The sequence below is a fragment of the Perissodus microlepis genome, chromosome 13, assembly GCF_051167445.1.
Source record: "Perissodus microlepis isolate ML-2025 ecotype Zambia chromosome 13, ASM5116744v1, whole genome shotgun sequence".
NCBI classification, from domain to species: Eukaryota; Metazoa; Chordata; class Actinopteri; order Cichliformes; family Cichlidae; genus Perissodus; species Perissodus microlepis.
Window position 1 is genome coordinate 4,947,413 of NC_140473.1, and position 19,235 is coordinate 4,966,647.

General features: G+C 40.9%; 1 protein-coding gene across 1 annotated transcript; it reads right to left on the reverse strand.

The window, feature by feature from the left end:
- Nucleotides 1–120: 120 nt before the first annotated feature.
- On the reverse strand, nucleotides 121–19,159 carry papolg (poly(A) polymerase gamma). The gene is made up of 24 exons (XM_084947714.1): nucleotides 18,890–19,159; nucleotides 18,028–18,186; nucleotides 17,650–17,716; nucleotides 16,320–16,401; nucleotides 14,474–14,583; nucleotides 14,312–14,365; nucleotides 13,982–14,093; nucleotides 13,767–13,856; nucleotides 11,129–11,267; nucleotides 10,963–11,035; nucleotides 8,980–9,100; nucleotides 8,778–8,862; nucleotides 8,049–8,102; nucleotides 6,617–6,736; nucleotides 6,413–6,522; nucleotides 5,316–5,437; nucleotides 5,083–5,240; nucleotides 4,797–4,957; nucleotides 4,416–4,606; nucleotides 4,255–4,338; nucleotides 4,091–4,150; nucleotides 3,904–4,007; nucleotides 3,667–3,767; nucleotides 121–2,416 (listed from the first exon to the last, which is right to left on the reverse strand). Exons 1-24 carry the CDS (start codon nucleotides 18,904–18,906, stop codon nucleotides 2,241–2,243), a joined length of 2,550 nt encoding a protein of 849 aa, XP_084803840.1. The 5' UTR covers nucleotides 18,907–19,159; the 3' UTR covers nucleotides 121–2,240.
- Between the last annotated feature and the right edge of the window lie 76 nt (nucleotides 19,160–19,235).

The window sequence follows — 19,235 nt, forward strand, 5'->3', positions numbered from 1 at the left end:
TCCAGGAAATCAAACACGGCACATCAGTTATCATCCAATCCCATTTCTCCCATTACGGCGTTGTCATAGGCGTAATTATAAAATTGAGGAAAAAAAACAAACCAAACCACAGACAGCACATTGTTTTTAGGGGTTTAATGGGTGTACAGTTATTTAAAGGAAGTGATAAACACATACAAAAATACCCTTTCAATACATTTTTAGAAACAAACATCTAAACGACCTGTTTTGTTAAATGTTTCTGAACAGTAAAACATGAGTTGCCTGAAACAGAGTGGTGCAGATTCAAAAGACCTACCTGCTATGAATGCTATTTAAAAAAAAAAAAAAAGAAAAAAAAGAAAAAAAAAAAATCACATGGTACAAATATGCAAATATAAATAAAGTGATAAGAAAACCCCCAAATAATGAAGAATATGCCTTTTGAAAAAACTGTTCTCTGTACATTTAGTTGGGGAAACTGATGCTGGAAAGCCTATGTCCCAACTGTCAACCTGCTCCAATGAAGAGGGCGCCCCATTAGCATCGCTTTACACTTTACTATGTTTATATTTATATATCCTCTGTACTGAAATCAAATGCAAAGACACCCAGCTTCAAGATGGAGGGTTGGGCAAGGCAAGGCAAGAAAGTAGTTATCTCCTGACCCCTCTCCTCACCACCACCACTGCCACTAGTGGCCCCAGGAGATGCCTTTTAAGAACCTCCACAGGAGGCGCAGAGGGTTAACACCCAAATAGAAGGGAATTTTGTCTCTCTCCAACACATAAACACAGCCATCTATGCATGCACGCTCACACACAGTCAACCAGATATGCATGCATACACTCACAACTCTTCAAAAAGCTTCGAACCATCTTTTTTTTTTGTTTTGTTGTTTTTTTTTTCTTGTCACAAAGCACCACAAACTTCCCAAAAGGACATGAAATGCACTCACAACCGGGACCAGGTTTTTATAAGGATCACACTTCACAAGCAAAACCAGACCACAGTGAACAGGTGGAGGGGTGTGTGTGTGTTTGGGAGGGGGTCAAGCAGTATTTCCAAACATTTTGTTTAGTCCTCCTGATGGACTAGAGCGAAATTACTAGGTGTCAGGCAATCAGCCAATCACAGACATAGAAAGCACTTTGGGGGAGAGGGGGGGGGGGGGGCGCGGCGTCTAAACCGTTCAACGCTCACTTTTTTGTGTCGGGACACTTTTCTGACATCTAGGGATTGAACGAACGTGAGCAGAAAAAGTCAGCCTTCTTGTCCAATCAGAGACGGACGGGTGCGACACTGAAGCTCAGACAAATAGAACTATAAGCGTCTGTGGCACTTTGATATGGTTCTGGTGACCGTTCCTGTTGTCATGACAACGTTTTCTTGCCCTTACCAGCCCCTGAGAAGCTCTTGTGTTGCCCAAGATCATTTGCGCGCCTACACCTGGAGTCCATGCTGGTCCAATGAGCTGTGGTTTTAGTATCCAGTCACATCCAAGCACACCCTCACTAAACCCTCCCTGCAACCTATGCAGTATCTACTGAAGATATCCAGGGCACCGGACAGTTTGTTTTTGGACAAGCAGTAGAGAAAACAAAGAAAAATTACATTTTTTTTTTATATACTTTTTTTTTCCATTTTTAGATAAAACTACAATAGAATGGTCAAAAGTTTTAACGGTGATCTTTTGCTCCTTTTTAAGACAAAAAAAAAAAGTTATGTACATCAACATTTACTGTACAGGTTTCTGTTGAGGACAAAAGAAAACGAAGGAGTAAAAGAAAATCAGCATACACCAGAAATGTGTGTAGCAAGTGCTGATAAATGATCAGGGCCTTTTTTTTTTCTTTTTTTTTTTAAACTGGAAAAAGGAGATGATGAAATAGAAGAACAGCATGTTTTCCTCTTGTAATGTGTAGATTTCTAAACACAGAGTTAAGAAGAAGAAAAGAAAAGAAAAAAACAAAAAACAAAAACCTGCTGCTTTAGTTCTCGTGTCATATCTCCGAGACTTCGGGAGAGGGGTTAAACTCCCCTCTGGCTGTGAGTGTGTGACAGCAATGGCCGAATCCCCTATCCACTGGCAAGACTGTAATCTCGAAGTCTGAGGTGAGGTGTCTGTGCTGCTTCACGCTTCAGACTGACTGACCTGAACGCCGCCGCCTGTCCCTGTGTGAAGTCACGTCCTCGGTGTTTGACTTGACTTAAAGCCCCTCACCTCGGTTATCTGTGTGAATCCAGTCTTTGTTGGCAGTTCAAGCTATATGGATTCTGGCCTTTTCTGTTTCTTTCAGCCTTTTGGCCTGTTCCTCCGACGATGGGGAGTGGGGTCTCTTGGAGGCTGCTCCGTTCAGAGGGTCGACTACTCGACTCACTAGCGTGGGGATGGAGCTGCCGATGGGAGGCACCACATGTTTGGATGTCACATGTTCTACAGAGAGAAAGATTGGGACGGAAATGGTGAGTTTTTCCACTAGCCTTTGTATTATATCTTAGCTTAGCATGTGCTAACAAACTAATGGAGAAATTATGCAATACATTTGGACTTTCATTAATGGATAAGATATAAAAAAAAAAAAGTAAAAAAAATCACTTTCTTATATACACACAATATAATCTAATAGATCACAAAGATTAAAATCTTACTTGACCAACTCAACATCGTAAAGGAAAGCAAAACAAAGCTCTGCTTTTACTTTAAAATGATATGGAAAATGTGGTGTTTAGTGGGGCAAATCAGAAACGCAGCAGGTCGCTAAAGAACACCTGTAGTGAGCAGCACTACAGATGCATGAGTGTGGTTTGCGATTAGCAGCTCTGACGCGTCACCAAAGTCGACAGCTGAGCGGTGCAATGGAAAAAACATCTGAACTAATGTAGTGTGCCTCACTCAGAAATGAGTGCAAGATCACCTTTCTGGAGGTCACAATTAATTCTAGGACAGCTGCTGGTAATGTAGGCTGAGGTGATGGTTACCATTTAAAACAAATGCTGTGCTGTCCTGTGTGGCTTTGGGGTTTGTTACTGCGTTTGCTCCAGCCATTACATGCTGGTTCATAAGTATTTTGTCGAAAAATCTTTAATCCAATGCTACTGCGACCTGAAAAATAAAAGAATTGGTTGAAGTTGCCTTACCTCATTTTTTATCTGATTAAAAAGGTTGATCTTTTTAAAGGAGTTGTTCATTTTACTTTTGGGCATGTCGTTGATCCAAGAACCAGGATCGCTAACCCTGATAACACACATCTGGGTTATTTAGCTCTTTAAAATAAATAAATAAATAAATAAATAAAAGCACAGGAGAATTTGATTACAGAAGCTTGATTAAATGATTTGATGCAATTGATGATATATGACCCTATTAATTCTTTGATATTCCACAGGCAGCAGTATGCCATGAGTGTTTTTCAAACAGGTGTTGGATTGTTCTGCCGACCTGTAAATGACCAGATCGCAGGGTGATTAATGTCTTGTCCTTTTAAAGTAAACAAGAAAGGTAAATATAGTCTCTGATAACTGACAGGACGCAGCAGTGACTTTACTACAGGTTTATTAAAAAAAACAAACAAAACAAAAAATCTTATGGACATCGCTGCCATTTGTTTGTTGCTTGTAATTTATTTGATTTCTAATTAATGATGTGCAGTTTTATGAAAAGAAGCTATTGAAACAGATACTCACTTGAGCCAATCACAGGAATGGACATGCCCTTTTCCTCGCTGGCAGCAGGAGCGTCTGTGGTGAGGATGTCCTCAAACACGGGCGGCTTGGGAGGTGTGATACTGCACAGACACGTTGAAAAACAAGCAGGACAACACAAACAGCACATCAGAATTGCATCAGTGAAAGCAGCACTTTCAACTACTAAATATGATGGGGGGGGAAATTCCATACATATAAATAACTGATGAAACTCACTTGTGGCGGTTGAGGGCCAGTTTAATGGAATTTTTCACAACACGACAGCTGTTACTGGCAGGGAGAGGCGAGGAGGCATCAGGCAGCTCCATGCTGGGAAGTCTCTGAGGGAGGAAGAACAACAGCAGTGTTAGAAATCACCTCGTCTTTTAATAAGTGATTTAACAAGTAAAAATAAAGAACTTGCTTGTGTTCTTGAGGTATCGATGGTTGGAATGGGCTTTGCCTTTGATCCAGCAAGAGAAGTCTAACGAAGAGAAAATGTAATTTGTTGTTATTGCTTTACATTACTGAGAAAATCCTTTATTATTAACAGTTAACAGAGGCAGACACAGCAGCAGTAACACCTACAATGCTGGATGCTTCTCCGTGTGTTTGCGGGTCAGACGAGGGTGGATATGGTTCTTTGAAGGTAGCGTCATCATTTGACACCACCTGCAGCAGCAAAACACAACAGTGTCAGTATCTGGTCCATTCTTTTAAACATGTCAATAAGTTGTCCAAATGCTTACGTCTGTGTTTTTTGGCCTCTTGGCCGGGTCCTCTTGTGTGGGCGAGTGCGGTCTCTTGGAAGGAGCTCCGTTGACTGAGTCCTCCAGGCCGTTGGGCTCCTCTTTGGGGCTGCTGGTGGCGGTAGGCTTTGTGCTGCTGGTGATGGAGCTGCTGGCTGGTGGGGAAGGAGGCTTTGCTTTAAGAGGTGGTTCTTCAGGATGAGGAGGTGATGGAGTTGGGAAATCAAAAGAGGACATGTTAGAGACCAACTTAACAAGTGCACAGTAACACTTTCTGCATTTCCTTAATTAAAGTATTGCAGTTTAAATCGACATTTCTGTTAGGAAGCAAAGTAAAACATGCATTATACACAGTCCCTGTGTGATTTTATTTTAACTCACTTGAACCAATAACAGGGATGGACATGCCCTGGTCTTTAGCTGCAGCAGCAACAGGAGCAGGAAGAGGAGCAGCAACAGCAGCAGGAGGAGCAGCAGCAGGAGGAGCAGCTGCAACAGGTGCTGGAGAACCCTCCACAAAAAGCTGCTTAGGAGGACTGACGCTGCAAAATGAAGAGCAGAAAACATGACAACAATTTGAAGACAACTGTATTTATGAGGTAAAAGGGGATTAGGAAAAAAAGGACAACACTAACAGTAAAAATTACACACAAGTAGTGCATCATACCTGTCGTCTGTGTCAGATGCAGGCTTGGAGGGTTTGCTGGGCGGGGAGTTAAAGGGAGTCCCTGAGTCTGTGTCTCTGGAGCTGTCCAGGTGACTGCTGTCGAGGGAGAGCCGCTTAGAGCTGCCACCATTAGAACTACGGTTCAACTCTGCTATGCTCTGCGGGAGGACAGATTTGTTAAAGGAGGAGAACAAACCTAAAAACAAGACAAGCATCGCAGAACAACATCTTACTCTCTTTTTCTTCTGCACCACTTCAGGAGGCAGGTACTGATGGAGCTGCTTCTTCTTCACATGTGTTGCTTCAATCTTCATCCCATCCTTCAGCATGTTGATGTTGTTGGCTTGTCTGTACACTGATGTGCACAATGTCACGTTAACATTGACAGGACAGACAACCTCTACAGGTGTATATAAATGTTTGTTAAACATATAAAAATCATACAAATAAGCTCCGGTCATTTCTGCCAATTTACTCAGTGAAACACCTGAGATGAGATTCTGCACCTACAGCAGCAGAAGCACACAACCTACACACCACAGTAAATGATTGATTGTTAAAGTTGCAAAAACTATAGTTTTTTTTTTTAAACAATTTTTAATAAACATTAAAAAAAACCAAACAAACCAAAAAACATTTCCCCCCCACTTTACTTTGCCGTCAGCCAGCCCATTTTCAGTGGAGAACTGAACTCATCACCTGCGCTTTTGAAAGCCACCAGATTTGTTTGACTCATACAGAAACTTTACGTTTCAGAGCTGTATGTTACACAGCCGCACGAATGATTCATCACACTGTGTGAATCTGAGTAGTAGGACTCAAAAGCCTAGTTAAAAAAAATAAAATCTACTTGCGTATTCTGGAAATAAAACGATTGTTTCTGTGTGGATAGGATGGAGAGAGTGTGTGTATGCTCTGTTGGGAAGGACTGCCGTAAGATATGGTGCGGCAGTAAAAACATTTTTTGCCTTCGCTTCGGTACTATTACTCTCTTCAGCTTTTGCAAACTGTGGACATAGAAAAGACTATAAAGACTAGGCACAACACTGACATCTCATAGGATCCCTTTAAAATAAAACCTCAACAACAAACATCTGAACTAAACCTTTGGAAAAAGGAGCTAAAATGTTTGGAAAGGTATTTTCTGCAGTAGTTCCATTCAGTTCATTTGTAAACTCACCTGTTTTCCCTGATATATACACTAAAGTAGAGCACATGTTAATGCTGAAAAAAGCCCCAAGCCATTGTCCTTTTTCCTAGAATGGTCGAAAAGATTTAGCAGCAATTTTTCCTTCAACTCACTTAAAACGCAGAGTGAGGTTAGACCTACCAGTGTCTGTGAAAGACTGGATGTCATATGTCAAGTCTATGTTCACACTCTCTGCATTCTCCACCTTCTTAAAGATGATCCCAATAAACCACATTGACACAAAATCGTTCCTGTTGGAGAAAAACACAAAAAGAGCACGCTCCCTTAGAATATGCGTTTGTTTCGATGTTCTGGTTGAGCGTCTGTGGATGAAGTTGGACTCACTCGTTCCGGTTCTCTTTAGATCCCGGGAATGACTGGGGGTTTACATGAGCCAGGGTAATGTACTCGTTCCTCTCCAGGTTTCCCACCAGAACACGGATCTTTGACTCCACCAGGCCGATCCTGGGGAAAACAAACAAACAAAAAAACATTCGGACGTAGTCAGGGAGGGTACACCACAAGGCTGTGCTGACAGGCAATGATGTCATCGATCGATGATGGTCACAGTTAAAGGTGATAACTCCACCAATCAAGGTGATTTTTATCTATACTTATCTGATGCATGAGAGCCGCATTAAATTCAACCTACAAAGCCGCAGATTCCCGTCAATTCTTCACAGATAACTTATGTTTGCAACACAGTGCGCACACATCTACACTCTGACTCCTGCGTGCTCTGAGGTTGGTGTGTATGTGACGCAGCAACACTGATTCATCATAATCTTCATCAAATAAGAGAAAACAGGAGGATAATTCTGACTGCTCAGCCTTGATTACACTTTCCGCGTCCATGAATCTGGTCTGAACGACGCAAATATGTGCACCCCATGACAGTGGACCCAGGATAACAGTAATGACTGTTATACTACTAATGACAAAAGTTTGTATGTCAACATACAAACTTTTGTGTGTTATAAATGTGACTCTTGCTGCAGCTGTTACGCTTTTTTCCTTTTGTGTGCATGTATGAGACGTATTGTACTTTATGAATGGTGAATAGCAGCATAATCATAATGGTAGACTTCTCAGGCACCCAGTGGCAATGCAACGGGGAAATAGGACGACTACACTATGAAGCAAATCGCCCAGTTACAGTGCACTAGGTACAGTTTTCCAACTGATGTGCAGGACAAACTGTATAAGATGGCTGGATATAGTCACTGTAACATCACCCATTAAGTGAAGGCCTGTTTTTGAAGCTTCAAGCTGAGTGTTTTGGCTCTTGCCGCAAATCTCAGAGAGAAACCTAAGGAAACCGCATGGGGCTCACAATCACAAGTTAGGCCTGTTAAATCCTTGTTTTGGACTTAATCAGACAAAAATGATCATTATACTGTCTTTAATAAGACCTGACACTAGTTGCTGAGACTAAACTCATCAGGAAAGAGTTTACTGAGGTTCTAGATGAAGACCTATACATCTAAACAATTTCACTTTTTGTTTTAAAAAGAACAAAAGTCACACACTTCTGCAAAAGCTTAATTTGTCACACACCGAAGCTACATTCACCTTTTTCATACACACTTTACATAGATGATCCTGTACCATGACTGTAAATGCAGATGAAATTCACACACATGAGAAGTGAAACTAATCTGGCATGCAAACTGGCAGGCTCAAATGTATCAATTAATTTCAAAGACAATGATGGCTGATGGTGATTTACAGATTTAGAGCTCCTGAGCTACTAGAAATCCTGATCTTTGACACTCACCATTCCAAGTGGTTTTCTTCTGTGGATGCACTGGCAGTGAGAACAATGTAATGTCTACCACAAAAAAAAAAAGAAAATAAATAAAGTTAGACAAGTTATGGCCAGAGTTTACCCTGCTTCTCGCCCTGAGACAGCTGGGATAGACTCCACCCCCCCTCGACCCTAAAAAGGATAAGCGGAAGAGAATGGATGGAAGTTATGCAAATAATAAATCCAGAGGTCCTGAAAGACCTCAGGCTTGCACAGAGACTGGTGTTGGTCTGCTGATGCACTACTGTGCAGTCTTAATGATCTTGTACCAATCCTCAATACCACACCGAGGAGCAAAATCCACAGTTTTTGGGCATCGACAGTCCCACCACTGCTCAGGTGACCATTGTAGCTCCAGTAACAGAGCAGCACCAACAGAAAGCTAGCAGAAACTGCGTGTGGGAGGAACATTCATAAACAAAGTGAGTCACCCAAAGTGACCACAGAATGACTCAAATTTGCCCACACCACAGAAACAATAACTTGTTGGGGGGGGGGGGGGGGGGGGGGGGGGGTGTAGAGCAAGTTGCACTAGTTTGTTTCAGCTGCATAAATTATATTTGTCTTTTTTAAATATGCACCTGGCAAATTCAAAATGTAGAACAAGCAAAAAGCAAAGGGGAGGGGAGGGGTGTCCCACACAGGTACACTTACATTGCTATCCTCAGGCGGTTTCAAACGCACAGACAGAGCACTCACTTGTATTTTTGGAAAAAGTTGGGCGGCTCAAACAGTTTGGACCACTCTGCTTTGCCCTGAAGAATCTCATCTGTGACGCTGAGACCTGTTCATGATAGAACGAAGATGGATTTGATGACTCAGCCCTCGTGTACACCCAGTGTAAATTGGAAAACACTGATGAAGTGACTTCACAGTGCTACGTTGCTGATTCACTCTTTACCGTATTTGAACTCCTCGCTCATGATGGTACGTGTAGACGTGGAGACGTTGTATGTGGAGTTCTGCTGGGGATAGGCAGGTGTGATGATGGGCATCAGGTGATATCTGTCAGCTGGGTTCACCTAGAATTTAAAAAGGTCGATTAATTAAGGAAAGACGCAGCACAGGGGACTCTTGTTGGGTTCACTGCAGATCAGGGAGCTGTTGCGTCAGTGCACTCCACCCACCGAGCAGAATGAGAAGAGCAATTTCACCACAACCCACACCCACACGCACAAAAGCAACATAAAGCTAAAGGTACACACATCCCACCCACCCACACAGTACATCCCAATTCACTCTGCTTGCCTTAAATTTCCCTCATTTGCATTTTTTCCCCTCAGGCAATGTGAGGATGGCGGAATTAAAGAAACTTTCTAAAAAAACAAAAAAAATTAAATTTAAAATTTAAAAAAAGGCTATGAGCCATAACTAATCTTTAACATCAAATGAGAGCTATTCATGTTTGCCAGCATTACAAAACACTTGAAATTTTATGTGCACAATGAGCCTTAACACCAGCTGCATGATAAGCATCACCAAATCTGGATTTAGCCTGTCACAAAAGTGGGACACATTCTTAAGTATCCTGCATATGATTGGTTTTACACTGGATACTTGCTTTTCTGTATTTAAGAGAGAGGGGAGGACCTACGGCCGAATGCCAACTTACCACCAGGAAATAAACAGTTTGTGCTTTTAACAGTCCACACTGTGATGAATGTCTCGGCGTAAAACAAACATGTGGCATGAATAAAATCTAAACGGTATTTTCAGCCTACAGCTCAGCAGTCGCCAAGTGACTGAACGGAAAGGACACCAATATGCAATTAAAAAGTGTTTATTGCTGAAGGGACACAATAAACATGACACAGTAATTACAAAGAGCTTGAGTGTTTTCAATTAAGGCAAAAAGCATTTAGTTTGAAAAGAGATTTATAAGCAAAGTTATAAAAACAAACATATGAAACAGCTGGAAAAGGAAAAGACTGAAAGAGATGAGCTGCTCCTGCTCTGACTGTAAGAGAACAGGCTCAATACCCCCTCTCATCAACTCTGCAGCACCCCCTGGTGTAAGGATGCAATCACCTACCTACAGTCATTTCACATTCAAAAACAATTTGTTTTTTACATCAAAACGCAAAATTAGGAGGCCACGTTCATTTAAAAGCCACCAAACCACCAAATACTGTTCATTAAAAACCACCCAAACTATCACAGGAACAACAAATGTTCAGACGAAAAGATTTTTTTCAAATCCCGAGAAAGTTTGATTAAATGTTCTTTATTTTTACACAGATCCAAGTCATTTATTAATAGCTTCAACGTCTTCTTCAGTTTAAGTAATTTCCCATGGCTCTGTGAGGTTGACAAGCTAGAACAGAGTTACATTTGCAAAAAAAAAAAAAAAAAAAAAAAAAGAGTCTCAATATGTCCTGAAATATTCTGTACACACACCATTGCCCCACTCAGCCCTACCACTTAGGGTACGGTTGCCATATGTATACTAGCGCTAGAAAGTACGAAGGGCTTAGTCTCCAAAATAAATGAGACGCCCATAAAAAAAGATTTCTGCTCTATTCAGTTTCTAATGCACTTTCTATTGTAGGGGTGTGTTATCTGACAAGACGTCCATGTGGGAAGTCTTCCTTCCTCCAAACTGCTCTGCTCTGGGAGGCCTCCTCCGAGCAGAGTTAAGAGCACTGGAGCTCATGAGTGGGACCCAATCAATGTCGTGGTCACGTGAGGACATAGGGATGAGGAGACATGAAATAAGAGATGTGAAATGTACCTACACACTAGCTGTCGAGCCAAATTTAAAAAATACACCAACAAACTTATATCTCCATCCAGATAGCTTTACCAGTGTCTACACAGCAATACATGTGCAAAACAGAGAGCATAACAATACCATAAGAAGGTAAAACACTGGTGTAATACTCACTCTCGGGTCCCACACAGGCAAATTTAAATTACTATCCTCAGGCTGTTTCAAAAGCACCGGATTCGGCCACTCCCTGCAGGGGGAAGGTAATGAATGCAGTAAATAAATATATTTGGGCTGTGAGACGCTGCCAAAAAGCGGAAGACGATAAGTTGCAGAATCTCACCATTTAGAGAAAACCAAGAAGAACTTATGGACAAGTGTGGCAGCCACAGCGTTGGGGTAGAGCTGGCAGGTCCTGGCTACCAACATAGCCCATGACACTCCACCCAGAAAGCCCAGCATGTTGGAGTAGATTCCTCGACCTGCAGCCACAGGAAATGTTACAGGTTATTGAGAAGAGCATCACTAACCACTCTGTTGAGTTATACACTGACATGTGAGAAAAACAGGAGGAGCGCTTTTGTGATAGTAAACACAAATGTTTACACAGAGGATTTGCAGACATGTGACCGCTTACCACGTGGCATTAACTTATCGGCCATTTCGGACATGTAATAATCCTGAAACATAGTGAAAAACCTACACCACATATAGATGAGACACACTATAGCAGCTATGAATAAACAAACAAGTGTATATACTCTCTCAGAGGAAGCGAAACACTTTATGACAAGCATCTTGCTCGTTATGTGGAGAAACTTGGCAGGGAAGAGCTGAAGATGGATGTTAACTTCCCCTCTTTTAGTGTGTTTACTGATGCTGTGACCCTGGCGTTCTCCCCAACATCACACCACACGATTTATATCAAACATTATATTGAACGAGATAGGGCTGTTCGATATAACGATATATATCGGATGACGATATTAAAAACGTCTATCGTTTCATTTTACGCTATTGTTTGTTTCGTGGTGTCGCAAAATAAACTGTTTACGGCAATATTTTTTCATCGCTTTGATGGTCACTGTAGTGGCTATATTAATTTCTTAAAGTTCTCTCTTTCTCTTATATTTAATATAACCACACTACCGACGGACAAACGCCTGTTTTTATGCGTTGTGGTTAACAACAACGACGGTAACAGCATCGCGTGTCCGCTTGTTTATGTTCCACATAAACCTTTCACAATAAAGCTCAAGATCCTGTTGAGACTTTTCAAAATAAACTGAATCACGTGAAAGAGCAGATTATTTACGGATGAGAAGTAAAAAAGAGCCGCCAGGTGCTAAAAAATAAACCTTAGACTCAAACGTTAGAACAGGCTTTTCCCCGCAGCACGCCGTGTAATAAATACTCACAAAGAAAACAGCGGCCGTTACAACTTATGTCTAAAAATGTATCGTTTCATGCATCGGTTAAAACACTCGACTCCAGCTACATGACGCGCAGCTGGAAACACTTCCCGCAAGTCGAGCTGCCCGAGATTCACAGAATTTAGAGAAAATGTTACATTTTTGTGATTTATATCGTTATCGGGACGATATAATTCTTATATCGGGATATGAGATTTTGGTCATATCGCACAGCCCTAGAACGAGATATACAAGTCTTCAAAAGTTTGAATGTTTATCAGTATTTTGTGTCAAGATGGGTAACAAACTCTAGTTACTTGACTGTAGTCACTGGATCAAATGGACCACGATATTGATATTGGCACCTCTCTGTGCATTATCCCTTACATTATCAATGGGTCAACATAGCTCATTTCTGATTAACGACAGTCACACTGAGATGAATTGTTGAGGATATCTGTAATTTTCCGTCAGTAAGTGCTGCTGTTATTTCCTGTTTGCTGCCATTTATGGTTGTTCCTGAAACTTTGGATCTTATGTGGGCAGATTCGAACTTAGAATATAAACACTGGTGATTTGAGAATGTAATCAAAGTTTGATCAGAGGGAAAGCAGTTGAAAGTCTTTGGACGCTAGAGTCTAATGTTAGCTGGCATGACGTTAGCTTGTGATGTTATGTTGTTGTTTAGCCATCTCTTGTCAGCTGACCAGAGACGGGAGGGTCACATGTCTGATCTGCTACCGTTAACCAATTGCAACAATATAGAGATTAAACTAAGTTTGTTCACATAGGATTACTCATGTTATAACTCTAACTTGGGGCGATCGTTGGCAGTTAGTCTTGTAAACGGAAGGTTGCCGGTTTGAGCCCCGGCTCCGACAGTCTCGGTCGTTGTGTCCTTGGGCAAGACACTTCACCCGTTGCCTACTGGTGGTGGTCAGAGGGCCCGGTGGCGCCAGTGTCCGGCAGCCTCGCCTCTGTCAGTGCGCCCCAGGGTGGCTGTGGCTACAATGTAGCTTGCCATCACCAGTGTGTGAATGTGTGTGTGAATGGGTGGATGACTGAATGTAGTGTAAAGCGCTCTGGGCTCCTTAGGGACTAAGTAAAGCGCTATACAAATACAGGCCATTTACCATTTAACTTCAACTCAGGAGTGAGGCTTAAGATGAGGAGGGTGAGAAGCTGAGTGTAGTGGTGAAGAAGGCAGATGAAGACAATAATAATAAAATAAATAAAAAATAATAATAAACTACAAAGAGATAATACATGTAAAAATTTTAAATGGTCAAATATTGTTTCAAACGGACACTGGTGATTTTAAAAATTCAAGTAACTTATATTTGTTATGCCATTATACTGTTTATTTGATGCCTGTATCCAATTTCTATTTAAACTACTTGAGCGATTAGACATGATTGCTAACGCTTATTATGTCCAATATGGCAGCTCTTGAGCGACGTGTGCATGACGCCACGTCCTAAACCTCTATACGGGATACACAACCCAAGTGCAAATAAATACAATAAACGCAAACAACGGCAAACACATAGAAAGTGCAAGCACACATACGTTTTGCCCAGAGTTTGATGGCTCTCAGTGTCAGTCTGAAGTTCTCTTTGTTCGGCACCAGGTACAAAATTTCATCAGTTACTCGACAACCTGTAAGAAAGAAAAAAAAAAAAAAAAAGGCAGTGTTACAGTTGTGGAAATTACCATTAGGAAAACTTTGGAGATGTGTCAGTTTTAATTTAAAGCCTCAGATCAGCAGTGACCACTGAGCGCACCATTAAGGCTGCGGATACATCGAATGTCCAAGTTTCTCAAGATGGAGTCTCCCCTCAGGTCCAGGTTGTCTGGAATGGATTGTAAGGCCAATCTGGCAAAAAGCAGGTCAATCTGCTCACACAGAGACATAAAACATTAGAGATAAAAATGTTTGCGTCATGGGATTAACCCTTCATACTTGTTGAAATGGGAAACATGACCAAAGCAACATGGCACAAAGTACCCTGCAGCAAGCATGTTACCAACACAGTAGTGTAATTAGTTTACTTTAATCTGTATGCATGCACTGATGTAATCATGATTATCATTTGGGTGACAATGAAACTCACCTCAATTCCATCAAATTTGAATTTTATCACTGGTACAAAAGCATCCTCAACAGCCTTGAGGGAGTAGAGAACAAACAAAAGGCCTCATCAACAACAAACAAAGGACATCTGAGGACACTGTAGGTCAGTCTGCCCCCCCCCCGCTGTGTCAACAAGACTTACCCTGAGATCTTTAATCTCTTCATGCTGTTTCAATTTCTCAAAGAAAGACTGGAAAAAGTCTGTTCTTTCTACATGCCGTGGAGCCACACATAGGGCATCAATATCAGCTCCTGTAAGGAGGAGTTACTTTGATCAGTGTCATCTGGATTGATCAGCAGGATAAAGGGTTGATAAATTAAATTATAGTAAAGTTGGTTCAGTCAAGATTACATGATAAAACGTTATGGTTTAAAGCACAGACTTAGGAAATACTAAACTAGGTATGTAAACATCCAAAGAAGTTCTGCAACTATTGAGTACAACAGGCCTAATGACTGCTCATGTTTAGCGTAGAAAATGTTATGGGTTTAGAGGAAGTAGCAATGTTCAAGGTGACTAAATTACTGAACATTTACATGAGGGAAAAAAAAAAAACCTGCCAAGGGGACTAGAAAGGAAGAACACGCAGGAAACATTCAAAACTGAGCAGATTTTTAACAAAGGAGTTTAAATATTAGCCATATAGATGAAAATGTTTTGATAAACATTTGGAATATTTGAATCACTTAAGTAAGAGACAATTTGTGGCCAGCATAACAGAAACTGTCGCATCAGTTTGTCGAACAGCAATTCCCTTCCTTTGTTTATTACACAAATTTCAAATATAAATTGAGTTTTAGCACTACAATAATAAAATCCATTGCTTTCTCAGTCTACTTGATGGTGCTATTGATTTTTTTCTAGTAAAGTCAGGAGAGGCAACTGTAGGTGTGTGGAAGGAAGTTGGGAAAACATTTTTGTAACATTTTTATAAGAGTGAGACATGAGATTGATATGACACATGATTTGAAAGAGTGTCACATGGCAGTAAAATAGAAGAAATCTACAATAGAATTCTACGAAGATCCCAAGATGGCATTAGGCAAGGACTACAAAGATTAAAAAATAAAAAAAATCAGCTCAACTGACGAGAAGCAGGGAAAAAAAACAAAACCAAAACAAAATCAAACACACTGTGCACCCTTAGCTTAACAGAGCTATCTCCAAATTTGCTCAGGATGGTGGAACTTGGGTACGTGATGCTGCAATGTTTGTGACCATAACGGCTCATTATCTCACACAGGACTGGTAACTGCTGTCTCACATTAAAAACACCAATGCATAACAGTAGTTCACACGTGATTGCATTAAGTTGGACTAAAGTGTAATACAGTTCAGGCTGTCATACGTGACATCGCAGGTTTTTAATGACAGCATGTTTGCACTACATTTTCATTCCGCAGCAACTAAAATTACTGAAATGAAAGACAAAGAAGTTCATTTGCAGTTTTGGAATATGTGATTGCTCATTACTAAGAAAAATATTTACAATTACAATAATATATCAATATATAATATATTCTGTCCGAGAAAGCAAAAGGTTGAAATATAAAATACTGCAAAGTTTACATGCTAACCAGGTAACTTTAAAAAAATGAGAAGAGTGCAAATCACTATTATACTCTTGTATTTAAATAAAGATTTTACCCTTTTGTCACACTGGCCAGCTGTTTAAAACAATGGCAGACTCAAACCACATTCACACTAGTGTTTGTTTACCCAGTTTTCAGACCCCAAAACTAGCCTTTTCAAAACCACTCAATAGCACAGGAACATGACAATGACAGCCTTGTGTTTCAGTGCGGTCAGGGAGAGCTGAGCTTTTCAAAAACAATGTTGCACACCTGCTTGTACAGGGTTCTGCAATAGGTGGTAATAATGCTCAGCTAACACGCTCTTTTTGTGCCAAAAGAACCAGCCAATCATCATACACTACAGGTTTCACGTTGACAAGATGTTAAATTATTAGAGTAACAGATAAACATACCTTTTGTGTGCACTCCAAGTCGGTATGAACCAAATGTAAATATCTTGCCCCCAACACAGCTAATAGCTGATGGTGGAAGGTTCTGTAGAGCAGAGATAAGAAACCGTGAAATCAGTATGACTTTTAACAAAACAGAAGAAAGTGTTAGTGTCACTTTAGTGTCTGATTAGACAGTTTAAGATTAAACACTTCATAAAGCACTAAGCCCCATCATCTTCGCCCAAGACAGGGAATACAGTTGGTTGGAAACATAGAGAGATGCAGACACCAAAGACCATTTGTGCTTTACTGCACAGGTATTTATTATTTTGTAGTGCAGCTGAGTAGTCACAAAAATTGGCAGGCATGTGGATGTCGTCATATGGCTCTGCATATTCATGGACGAGGAAACTTTAAAGCAAAGATTATACTCTGCTGGTTCAATAGACACCTGTTATTTATTCTTTAAAGGGTGCTTGCGTAGTTGGTGCCTCTGTAGCACAGTGTTTCTGTGGGGGTCACAAATAAAGTGCTAAACACGTGGACATCTGCAGTGATCCTCATGCATTGTTGATAAAGCTCATTTCAATTGAGGGCTTTCCCCTGTTAATCCAATAATTAATGTCACACCGCTATGAAGAGTGGAAAATTCTGTAAAACTCTGCAAAAATTTTGCCTAACTCAATAAACAGTTAAAAAAACAAAACAAAAACAAGCACAAGCATTAGACAGTAGAACAGCCCTAGTCTTAAATGGGATTTATGGCCCAGTGGTGGTGGTGCGGTCACTGTCCACTCCAGGCCTGCAGAAAGGCATCAGCGTAGTGGAGGTAGTGTACAGAGTATGTGGTAGAATTGATCTGTGGGCCACTCTTGCTTGTAAGATTGTTGTTCCTCCAGACACAGAGAAGATCAAACTTCTGATGCACAAAGAGCTGAAGTGAAACCAAATGTTAAAAAAAAAAAAGTAGTGCCTACAGTAGCTAGGGTCTGTGTATTTCATGCTGTATTTTTTTTTCTTTTTATCTTTGAATTCTTTTTCCACAGTTCACCCGTTCCCAGCGAACTCCACTGTTGCTCCCTTTTCTGTTCTGGCCCACTTGTCAACTAATCAAGAGTAGGATGACACATCACCCACTTCCAGTGACAGGCAGTCAGGACTTTGGAGGAGTGTGTGGAAGCAAATATGATTTAGGACAGTAGGTTTGGGGTGGGTGAACATGTGTCTGCGCAAACAGGCAGACACATTTTTGGGACCGTAAATCTCACTTCAGCATGAACGTAAAATGAACTCTGGGGGTGGAAATTGGTAATAGGGTTAGAAATCATTCAGCTTCCCAAGCAGAACCTACCTTTAACTCACTGATCTCTGCAATCCATTCTTTAACAAAGTTATTCAGCTTCCCAAGAACTGCAAGTCTGAAAAGAAAGACTTTTTAGCTGACACTTCTTTCACAATCCTTCATTTCCACAAATTCATTGAGAGAGTGAAAATGATTTTCACAAGGTCACCTGTCCTAAGAGTTTACATGCCCATGTACATTCACTTAGTTAATGTGCACATCAAATAAAATGCAGACAATAGATATCAGAGAGGCTTAGTTTAAATGCTTATAGCTCTTCAAATCATAGGTTTGTAATCAACATATTCAAAAACTGTATTGTGGTGATTGGTATATTATTAACAAAGAAAGAGGGAGAGAGAGAGAGAGAGAACATGCATTCCTCACCTATGGTTGAGTTCTTCTTCATCTTCAAACACTCCAAAAGGTTTCATTGCATCGCAGAGCTTCTTGGTGTAGTGGTGGTCTATTTCTCGTGGGGGCGCGAGGCTAATCGCAGAGGTGATGCCATAGTGTTTCTGAGGCTGCTGCCCACTAGGCATGGTGCTGCGATAAACGTGGTACAACAGATCAAAAAGCAGATACTACACCACCACTTAGCACACTTTTTTTTTAAAGTTTCAAGCTCAGTAAGAACAAGACATGAACCATTACCCAACTCGTTAACAAGACTTCAATAAACACCAGTCGGGTTTTGCAGTTAGCTTGTTCTGTTGCCGCGAACACTATACTGTGTAAACACTCCACAGACAGCAACCTGATTAAATCACATCTCTCACACACAGCAAGCTTTAAATCCATAGTTGTGTGCAATGTCGAACTTGGAAAGCGAGTTGACCAAGACAGCAAATTTAAAAAGTGCCACTATTCAACCTCTCCTTACAGCGTGCGAGCGTTAGCAGAGATGCTACAAACACGACGGGAAGCTAACAATTTGGCTAATTTAGCAAGTTGGCAAAACGTTAGCCGGATGCTACGGAAGAATTGGTTTAAGTAACGACTCGACAGGAAGACATTTTAAAAGTTGTCATTTTCCCAAATAAAACCAACAAGTGGAAACTATGCGGGTATTTTGACACATTTACTCTGCAGTTTCCCACCAGCGACAAAGCGAGACAGCCAGCAAACGAAGGCTGCAGGCCTTGTTGTGACAGTTTGCTAACGTTAGCCTTTAGCCTATTCTTCAGAATTGTCTTAAACGCGGGCAAAATCATTCATGAGGAAAAAATGTGTCACATGCATAACTTACCTTGACATTTCTTTCATGACACTCTAAAAAGCTTGCGCTGTTTTTCTGCTGCAAATCCGTAAAAAACACAAAGAAAGTCAGCAAGTGGAAATGATAACAGCCTCGACCTGATTACAACAATGGTCACTTTCCAGAAAGCAGTTCAAAGCTTCCCAGTGAACCGGAATTAGTTCTTATGGGTGAACATATCGGTTCGTATCCCTGAAAGAATATTTATATCTAATTAATCCGCAAAAAGCAAGGACGTTTCGGTTTCTATCAGCTAAACACACGTCCAAATGTTATATGGAATTTTTTGAACCCCAAATTACAAATGTGACGGTGTTTGCTGAGACAACTGCGTGCA